The following is an 11,058-nucleotide window of genomic DNA, read 5'->3' as shown; positions in this document are numbered from 1 at the left end:
GGCCCCCCGGGGAGTTTTCAAAGTACCAAACAGTTTTTTTTCCCTGCAGCCGCTTTGATAAGTCACCTTTGACTTGGTCAGAGAATTCTCTATTTCGCGAAATACATCACTGTTCACATTGTATTTCACTTTGTAAATGGTATTCCTTATCACTTTGTTGAGTAATACCTTTTGATTCATCGTAGTGTGATCTCCCTCGAGGGGCCTCCAGAACCCCAACACAGCCAAGATGGCTGCTTTATCACTGTGTCACTCACCTACACTCCCAAAAGCCCCACAAGAAAATGAAACATAAAAAGGCCCATGCAAATGGCTTATTTAAAAGCCTACCATGTACTAAATAGAGGAAAAACATTGGTTGTCCCCAATGTCTGTCTGGCCATGCTCACGGTCCCTTTTGGGCAGGTAGAGTGAAGCAGGGCTCACGCAATCAGCTGACCTCAGGTGTGTATATCACCAGGATGAAATGCCCAGGTGAGCTTCCACCCCCCTTTTATAAGCTCTGCCCCCTTAACCTGGGGCCGCCCTTTTACCTGCCTCGCCACGCTAGTTCTGATGACATATCCTGCCTTTATTGTGTTAAATAACCTGTCACTTACATGCAAGTCATCATAACCATGGCAGCTAAATTCATTTTTTCATGAAGCACTGTTCAATTTATTAATATTTAATAAGTACCGAGTCCAAAACACCCTGCCCTTAGTCTCTCTTTTCAAATTAAGAGGAGTCCAAAGTGAATGTACAGTGATTTAGTCTCACTAAATAAAAATAAGCCAACGGCCATGCCGTGCATATCTAATGGCAGATGAAGCATCAAATTAAAATGTCAGCCACTGGTTGGAGAATCGGTTGCTGCACAGTTAGTGTATAAATTTATATTTGAGATTATGCCATTTTCAAGGAAGGTGCAATTTGTGCAGCAGTACAATCAGAGCAACAGCTCCGTGTTATTATTTTCGACAATTCTCAGTCATGTTAATGTCGGGGAGGAAGGAAGACAGCATGACACCTAGTAAGATGTGAATAACCCATATATCTCAACACCAATTAGCATTAGGCAGTACTGTAAAGTGAAAGGAAACTAATTCATAAATACTGTAGCAACATGAAAGAGGAGGGAAGCCATCCAGAGAAGAAAAATAAACTGTCAGTCTCATAAATATAGGCAAACATAAGCGAAGCCTTTCCAATTACTTCAAGGTTAACTGTGAACCACTAATAACTTCAGGGAACCGGAAAAACAAAACATTGTTAGCTAATTACATAAGCAAGTCCTTTCGACTGATTGATGCAACATATTATTCTGTGCTCCCACTCTCTCTCTCTCTCTCTCTCTCTCTCTCTCTCTCATCATGTCCCTAATTTCTCTCCTACATACAGGAGAGAAAAGCATAAAGACTCTGTTTCCTTTGGCAGCTGTCTCCATGCATGCCCACACTGACACTCTGCCGCCTCAGCAGTAAAACACAATCAACTGGTGAACAACCCGGGCAAAGATCTGTCATCCTCGTGAACTCGTGGACCAAAATGCTCACGTCGGGAGCCGCGGGCGTTGCCTGCTGCAGCAGCTGCTGCTCAGGACCGAGGTCAAGTTACCGAGGTGAAGGAGCTGCAGCCGCTCCGCATTTACGTTTGTGATAAACTGAATCAATATTCCTCTGGTTGTCAGCCAGACGAGACAAACACTTCTGTTTTTCACGCTGTTAATATACTCGGCGTGTAACGGAGATGCTTAAAAGGGAGATCGTTCATGTTTATTGTTGCCTCTTCTGTCGCGGATGTGACAGAAGAGAATGTTCTGTTCACTCGTGCACAGTAGGATATTTGTTAGTTAGAAAGATGCGTAGCAACAGCTCATGCCGTATACAAGCTCAATCTGGGTTTGAGTTATAGTTATACAGTATTGTAAACATGCTCAGTAGGAATGTGAATTAGTTATCCCCCACTGCCCTGTTTCTACGCAATAATGACTGTGATTTACAATGAAGGCAAAAACTGGATTATGAATTTGCTTCTGCGGCGTGTGTGGGTTCGGTTCTGGGTTCCGTTAAGGATGAAGATGAAAGAGCATGATGTGGGATTGAGGATGAGTATGCTGTTGGATGTCCCAGAGATGTGCCCCGTCTGGAATCAGAAAGTAATGGTTTGATTCCCGAGACCCCCTAAATCGTACTCTTTTGTTTTTTTGCAGACTTTTTCAGACTTGAATGTAACATATATAGACCCTCCGGATAATGCAAACATTTAAATCCCCGGTAGCACTAAATGAAATCATGTAAACAGCAGCAACAACACTGCTGTATGGTAAACTTTCCCCTGAAAGCTCTAATCAGGCTTAATAAATGACTCATCATACGCCGCGTGGATAACGTCCAACACTCGTGATGCTGCTGTTGAACACAGGCTTTGTATGGCACTAAGAACAACTCCATCAAAACCTGACATTTTGTAATAGCATAGCAACAGTTAATGAATCACACGTCCCTGCATTAGCAGAGACATCTGCTTGAGCTCTGACAACCAGCCACAAAAGCAATACATTGAATATGCTGTTTATTCCGTCAAATCCTATGGTTCGTATCATGCAGCATACTGTGGACCACATGTGTAAAGGGTGTTTCTTCATGTATTGTTATCGGGTTGCATAGCATGATGTTTCCCCCTAGTGGCATGAACAGTACAGACAGACGTTGGTAATGGGGTTTGGAATCGCTGTTTTTATTGTTTTGAACATTTATACATTTTAGGAAATATAAAACAGCAAAGATTTATTGGTCAGCTGGAATGGTTAGAGGACCTCTACATCATATCAACGATGCAGAGTTTTTGTCACTTGTCTCTTTTTCATTATCTGTGTATTACTTTTGATATAGAAAATACATCGAGCACATCATATTAAAGCAGTAAATATACCAAATCAATCACATTAAATGAATAAAAACAAACCCGCACGAGCCCAGATGTCGGGAGAGAATATACATTTCAATGTTTCAATGTTTTAGAAACCTTCATCTAAATCATATGCGGGTATGCTCAAAGGCCTACTAAATAGGAATAAGAAACAGAGTCGTTGTGTTTTATATGTCAACAATTTCAAGTATTATCAGTTATGCATTAAATTGTTCAAAGATGGCTTACTCTAGTCAAGTTTATGCAAATACTACAAATATAACGTGACATTTCCAAGTTGACCAAAACATGCACAAAACCATATAATCGTTAATTATTATTACTTCATATGTGACAGGAAAGCTATAAAAAGAATAATTCTGAGTCAATTCAAAGGCGAGTATTAAGACGCAGGAAGAGCAGCAGTGCAATCGAGGGCAGCAAAACCCTGCGACTACGAGCTGATGAATACACGTACACCCGGGCTATGAACCGCTTTGTGAGATTGCAGGCCTGAGCATGTTACATCATTTGGAAAAGACATAGATCAATTAACTGATTAGCATTTGAAGATCCAAATATTTATGAAAAGATTTGGGTGAGCAAGAAAGAAAAGGAAAGTAGTTTTTCTTGATGGGTCGTTTTTAGGTCAAGTGAATAATTCCACCTTTTGGGAATTAGCCCCATTTGCTTTCATTCATAGAGATCGATGATCAACATCATCATGTATGTTTCTCACAGGTAGTGAAGCAATTCTGACAGTCGGCATAATAGAGATTGGACACAGATCTGATGCTCACGAAATGTTTGATCAAAAAAGAGTTCTAATAACAGCACACTTCCCGCTCTCTATGCTAAGCTAAGCTAACCCGCAGCTGGCATCTTTATCATATTTAACAGAGAGATCGGAGGGGTCTCTGCTCATCTAAACTTCCACAACAATGTAAATTAACAGATTTTTCCTGAATATCAAACTGTTCCTTTCAATGACTTTGAACTTGCGTCGGCCGTCAGGAAAGCACTGTGTGTTTAAAAGTGTCACTATTTGTGATAATTTGTGTTAAGGGGGAACAGTCGGATAACTGTAGAAGCACCTCGTTTAGACAATGAGAATAGAATAACGAAGCCGATGACATCCCATAAAGAGCTTGGCTTGATACGTCTCGTTGTAAATGAAGCAGACATCTTAATGGTGGATCAAAAGCTTTTCCTTTTAGACAAACTGTCAAGTGCAAAACAAATGGTGTTATTATGTTTCAGACACCAGCCCCACAATTCAAAACATTCCAAAGTCAATAACCACACTTGGCAGTTGAGACAAAGAGGGAGAAGAGGTGCGAGTCGTGCAAACTATTGCATTGTGGGATGGCCCCGGAGCACCAAATGAAATCGATTTACAAAGACTCCATCTTAACACACTTTGTACATTGGGGATTTAAAGTTGAGATGCTAAGAGGCCATAACAACATAATCACAGCCATAAAGCTCGCCATTTGTCAAAAAACACTAACAGGTACGGAGGCTGGAGATGACGTGTTCGCATCTGAGTCATTTGTCAGTGGACTACTGATGAGCCCAGAACCGCCTCTAAAACATTATTTTCCTATTACCTCGGGAGATTTAAAATGTGTTGTGAGAGCTGATATCAACGTGAAGTCCATTTGGATAAGAACAAACACAGTGTCCGCCAGCAGAGGTGTTCAAACACACACACACACATCTCATACCAAACTGTGCAGCTTAAAACAACCTTGTGGCACAATTTTTCAGGTCAATACACAACTCTTTGACCTACAAAGGGGTTTATAAAGCAATGGTGAAGGGAGTCATAATGTATTGATTGATAAATGCATTTTCCCTCTCTGTAAAGTTTGCTCTGTCAGACCAGTGCACATCACTGGGGGCACAAATATGACCTTCTTTGTTGTTGCTTGCCTTTTGTAGCACACGGCCTTGAATCCTCAGTGGAATCTTTGTCTATAAAAAGAGAACAACAACAACTGCGGTGACTTTGCAGACAGAACATTGAATTCTAAAACGGGGATCAAAACTAAGGGAGAAACACTTCATATGGTGGTAATGTGTGAGAGCTCTGTTACGCACTTAACAGTTAAAAGATATCCACTATTCCAGCTTTTATCACAAAAAGCAAGTATTTGCTTATGCAAATGAGCACTGATCATAAGCACCTTTACAGCTGAAGAGAAAGTCAGTTTCCTCTGAAAACTCTTCTTTGGCAGCAGTTTGGAAACTTTTTATTTCCTCTTCGGTACTGGCCCTTTTTACAACTACTATGGTGTTTGCAACAGCTTTTTCCTCTGATCTCATTGGCTTTCACGCACCAAAGGCTCATTTAAAGTCACCTTAAAACTATCAAGGGCAAAAGGGAAGGAATTCAGCAGGTATTTAATATTTTTTTAAATGCATATTTTTAACTTGCGTTTTAGATACTCAATTTAAATGTTGATGGAGCAATAATAAAGCGGGTCTATTTGATGTTGCTGATGAAAACCCATGAACCTCCCCATGGACAGGGCCCCTTGATTGAGAGAAGTATTTAATGGATTTTATCCTGCATAATTTAGTAAGACTTTCTGGTTTCTTGCATCTGTGTGTCCTCGATTTATTAAACTGCTGCTTGATTTTGGTTGATATAAACAAGAAAATAGTGCAAATGCTCTGTAATTTGTATGCTGCTGCTATATATGAAACTATACCAACACATATTCAGAGTGATGTTTGTCTCTGCTGGTTATGGTTGTTATTCAATAAATCATTAAGGACCAGGCACAGTTTGCACTTGCCCTACATACCCGTGGTTGTATTGAACTTGATAAAAGTGTCCTATTCTGCAAATAGGACAGTAAAGCTAAGTGAATGAGTGCCTTCATTAATGTCAGTGTTCATAAAAAGAAATGCAGGAGGGAACTGTATTTCATCAAATGTATATGATGTTCCATTTTACAGATAAGTCAATACAAAATAGCTAAAGATTTGCCCCTGAACAAAGCAAAAACACTGTCAGACATTTGTCAACCATCCCAATACACGCTGCACGTGTTGTGCACGGGGATGGTGGTTATTTAGAAGAGTTGAAGCAGGTGTGACAGCACCCAGCATCATTTTGTAGAAAAGTGGTTTTGTACTTTATTTTCCACCGGAGTATCGACTTTACTCTCTCATTTGCATGCAAGAAAACTCAACCAGCAACCTAGGAGTCTTCAAAGGCAGTCTCCCAGGTAATGCAACAGCTTGAAATTTTACATCTGATGATCACTGACTGGAGTTTTGATCATGTAGATTCAAACTGGAGGGAGAATTTTACTTGTTAACAAATTCCGACTGGAGTTCCAACTAGCAAGGGAATAATGTCAAATCTTCAAAATGCAAGAATTCACAGTTAAATATTCTCAGTGTTTGATGTCACTTATTAGTAAATCGTCAGAAAATTGTTTAACTTTTTCATGATTTCAATCATATTTTTATTTGGCAAAGAAACACATTGTGTGAATAATACAATATAATAAAATAATGTAACAGGAATAAACTCAATACATGTTATAATAATCTAATAAAAGAAAAATATTTACACTTGTCAACTTAATCGCCACAACCAGATTTCACAAATATTTACATGGTCAAGGTATACTACATCTCACATACCTTATCAACACAGATTTTAAAAGATAGTGGCCACCTCTGATGCCGTGGCCACTGTGACTATAGCTGGACTGTGGTTGTAGATTCCAGCCCCCCCACCACACCCCTCACGCTGCTGCTGGGGAAAGTAAGATGGGAGGGTCCCCGTCTTTGAGAAGGTCTGCATGCTGCTCCTCGCTTTTGGGAGATTTGTGCCATAGCAAGAGTCCTTCCAAAGGTGAGGGTAGCCGTGAGGATGGTTGAAGACGGGCACTGGGGCATATCCTACGGTATATGCGCTGTCTGTGGGGCCTGTGACGCTCTGCTGCGGTGCTGACCAGTACGTGCTTTGGCAATCCCCAGAAAAGCTGTTGGCAGTGCTGGATGAACCTGAAATACAGAGACGGAAGAGTAAGGATGAGAATTTTTTGGGAGCGGCACATTTATTCTGGTGAATTTCTATGTTTAACGTCGAATTTAGAGTGCTGAATACTTACACTTAATCCTCGGCTGGAAAGTGCTGAAGTTCTTTTTGCCGCCGTCGCCACTGAAGTCAGAGTCGCTGTCATTGAAGTCACTGTCCCCTTTGCCGCTGTCCTTTACGCTCAGCTGGTCGCTGATGCCGATACCGCTGCAAATACAATCAACAAGTACAGTATGAGCCACCACTGCACCACATTAGCTTGATTATTGATGTATTTTCTCACATGCAAAGCCTGTCTCTGTCCTTCCCATCTAACCTCATTCCACAGCAAGGCCACGAGCAATGAAATGCATGCGTGGTGCATGTTAAGTACCCCGTGTTCAGCCAGATTTGATTGTGAATAAAGCCTATCTGAGAAAGGAAATTACATTTAGTTTTCTTACCTCACTTGCAAGCAGTATTTGTCACCTTGCCACACAGATGTTGGCTGGAAAGGCTTGGAGGGTAGGAACATCTAAGAGAACAAACAGAATGACAGCAGAGAGCTCAGTTTCCATTTCTGGCACAAAGATCAAGGCATTACTTTGGAACATCATATGCATATAAAAATAAGAGATCTAAATAAAAAATAAAAAACACTCACCTTTTTCTCTGAGTCCCCACTCCTCTCCCCATACAGGCAGGAATCCTCCAGGGACGAGGAGGTCCTCTCGTGGAAGAAGCCCCGTTGCCCGGTGTATATGTTCGGTTCCGCTGGGCCGCTGGGCCTCCTGTCGAACAGGCCGTGACACACTTCTCTCTTGGAGCCACGGCTTCTCCCCCCGCGGCTGAGCTTGCATGTCACGACCACGGCCGTTATGGCGATCAGCAGCAACGCGCAGCCCCCACTGAGCATAACAATGACAATTAGCGAGCCATCCAAGCCGGAGCCTCCTTCGTCGCCTGACCGCAGCACCACCACGACTTGGTCTTCGGAGGGCTGCGTGTCTGAGACAACGAACCTAATGGTGGCACTGCTGCCCAGCGGGGATCTGCCGCCGTCACTCACGGCGATTCTCATTTCCAGCACGTCCCCCATTTCAGATGTCAGCCACTGCTTCAAAGCAATTTCTCCCGTGTCTTTGTTCATCGCGAAGAGCCGCGGGTCACCTTGAACAATTTCGTAGTAGAGCTCGCCATTCACTCCCTCGTCCTCGTCTTCAGCCGAGACGCGGAGCGCAAGATACCCGGCGGGCGCATTAAAAGGCAGGGGGATGTCCGCAGAGTCGTTCACAAGGACGGGGAAGGTGAAGTATGGATAATTGTCATTCAGATCCACAACTTTGATTCTGATTGTTGACGTGCTTGAGAGAGGGGGGGAGCCTCTGTCTTCGGCTTGGATGACCAGCTCAATCTGCTGAAGAGTCTCATGATCAAAAGACCTCAAAGTGTACAACGACCCCGAGACTGAATCCACAGACACATAAGTGGACAACGGGGATCCTCCTGGCAACTCTGAATCTATGAGTTTGTAAGACACTTTGGCGTTCTTTCCCACATCGGGATCGCGAGCGACCACAGTGGTCACATACGAACCCGGGATGTTGTTTTCAAGGACTGAAACTTCGAAGAGGGACTTGCTGAAGAGGGGGGGGTTGTCGTTCTCGTCTGTCACGCGGATGGTGTACTGCCTGACGGTTTTGAATGGCGGGCTCCCCACGTCCTCCGCAATCACAGTCAAATTGTACTCTGGGATTTTCTCTCTGTCTAAAGTAGTGCTGGTAATAATCATGAAGGAGTCCCCGTATGCCTGCTGTAGGGTGAAATGCTCGTGCCCGAGCAGGCTGATGCGCACGTACCCGTTGGAGCCGGAGTCTCTGTCCGAGGTGCTGATCAGAGCCACAAAGCTCTCCGCGGCCGCAGCTTCTGTGATGTAGGCAACTCCATCACTGCTGGAAGTCATTGGCTTGATGCTGATTTCGGGGGCGTTGTCGTTCACATCCACGACGTCCACCACGATCCTGCAGCTGGATGGGACGGAGTTTGTGCCCAGATCCGAGGCTTCGACGTACAGCTCGTACGACCTCCTTTTCTCAAAATCCACCAGCGCCTTCAGGGTCACGTCGCCGGAGTAAGGGTCAACGTGGAAGAGGCGACCAACTTCTGCCGGGAGCCCGTCGGCGAACGCGTACGTCACTTCGCCGTTGACCCCGTCGTCGGGGTCAAACGCGTGCACTTTCAGGACTCTGTGACCCACCGGGGCGTCTTCGTTGAGTTCAACCTTCAGGGAGCTGTGTTCAAAGGTCGGGCTGTTGTCGTTAAAGTCCAGCACGCTGACGTGCACGAGCATTGAGCCGGACTTGGCCGGCACTCCTCCGTCGGTAGCCGTGACCTCGATCGTGAAGCGGTCCTCCACTTCCCTGTCGAGCTCCCTCACCAGCACCAGCTCTGCAAACTTCACCCCATCGTCGCGATGGCGCACCTCGACGGCGAAGTGGTTGGAGGCGGAGATGTTGTAGCTCTGAATGTAGTTCTCCCCGACGTCCTGGTCGAGCGCAACCTGCAGCGGGAACCTGGAGTCCAGCGGGACGTTCTCCACTATCTCCAGGTGGGTCTCGTTGCGCAGGAAACGAGGAGAGTGGTCGTTGATGTCTTTTACCTCCACTTCCACGTGGATGAGTTGAAACTTTTCTTTGGAGAAGGCCACGACGTCGAAGGCGACGAAGCAGCGCGGGGACCTGGGGCACAGCTGCTCTCTGTCGATTATTTCCGACACACTCAGAAGTCCGTCAATCTCCCTCATGTCAATAACTGAGGAGTTGTTCTCTTGCATGAAGCGGAACGACGTCTCGGGGTCATCAGCTGGATCAATCTTTAAATCTCGGGACAGATTGCCTATCTCCGTTCCGGGTGCGTCCTCTTCGTAGGTGAAATACCTCGTAGTTGTACACTGAGCAGAGTATACAAATAAAGAGAGCACCGCGCACAGCCCAATCCCTGCCATCGTGCGAAATCCCATGTTTGAGGGTTACAAAGGGCTGCAAAAATAATCAATCATAAATGATGCGAACGATACGGCAACTGGGCAATGTTGGGTCGAATCACAACTGTGTTTAACTCTGACTTTGCTGTGGGACTTTAAGCCCCGGTATATGCAAATGTGCTGCCCCATCGACCAATGGCCTTCCAGAGGTCCGTGCACCAACAGGGGCACGTTTGGCTCTGCAGCAAACTGGTGATCACTTTTGTGGAAGCAAATGGTTTGTCAGATGAACTCATTGTGTGGCTTTAAGCTGTCTGATAAATCAGTGTGACTTAAATAAATCTGCACATGGCAATTCATTAACTGATTTAATCAATTAGGGGACTTTAATGGGACTACGGTGTCATCAGCGGAAGCCTGAAAGGATTGATTTGTTGTGACTAATAGTTAGAGAACATTGTGTAGGGCCTGTGGAGGAATAAGAACAAAAAGATAGAGGGGAAATAACCACATATCATGTTCACAATTGGTACCTTAAATGTTCTTACACATTTAAGGAATGCGAAAAAAATGTCACTTTCAAGTAACCATCCAGAATTTACTGTATTATTTAACTTGCAGTCAACTACTTATGACTATTGCTGTCAATGGCTAAATATATTTCCGAGAATATATTTTAGAAAAATAAGCCTCCTGGAACCTAATGACATTCATTATTTGTATTCACTGAGTCTCATCAAAAAAGCCTTATTTAGCTGCAACAAAACCCAAATAATGGACCCATGAATTTTTTATTTCATTCTCAAAATACCTATTCATGCAAATATTGGTCTTCAATGATTTACATGATAAAGGAAAAGGAGAACTCTTTTTCATGTGCCCCCAATAACACATCTCATTCGTAGCGGAGGAGGAATTTAAGTATTATGCATTAAAGGAAACTAACAAACTCAGAAAACTGTTAAATGATTAGTGTTCAGTTCACCCACACTGTTAATGAGACATAGAATATCAGTGTAGCTCCAAGTTAGAGGAAAACAATGCGTCATCAAGACCATCTATTGTAATAAACACTCAAATGCACTAATTATTGTACCCCTTTAAACACAAGTTATAAGACAAGAGCCTTGGAAATCAGAAGAAC

At 43.7% G+C, this 11,058-nt stretch overlaps 1 protein-coding gene across 1 annotated transcript; it reads right to left on the bottom strand.

The window, feature by feature from the left end:
- Positions 1–6,498: 6,498 nt before the first annotated feature.
- On the bottom strand, positions 6,499–10,161 carry pcdh8 (protocadherin 8). The gene is made up of 4 exons (XM_037488756.2): positions 7,596–10,161; positions 7,396–7,466; positions 7,026–7,159; positions 6,499–6,918 (listed from the first exon to the last, which is right to left on the bottom strand). Exons 1-4 carry the CDS (start codon positions 9,948–9,950, stop codon positions 6,569–6,571), a joined length of 2,910 nt encoding a protein of 969 aa, XP_037344653.2. The 5' UTR covers positions 9,951–10,161; the 3' UTR covers positions 6,499–6,568.
- Between the last annotated feature and the right edge of the window lie 897 nt (positions 10,162–11,058).

Source organism: Pungitius pungitius, chromosome 10, assembly GCF_949316345.1.
Source record: "Pungitius pungitius chromosome 10, fPunPun2.1, whole genome shotgun sequence".
Classification (NCBI taxonomy): domain Eukaryota; kingdom Metazoa; phylum Chordata; class Actinopteri; order Perciformes; family Gasterosteidae; genus Pungitius; species Pungitius pungitius.
Note: the sequence above shows the minus strand (reverse complement) of the source record. Positions and strands in the feature narration are given on the sequence as shown.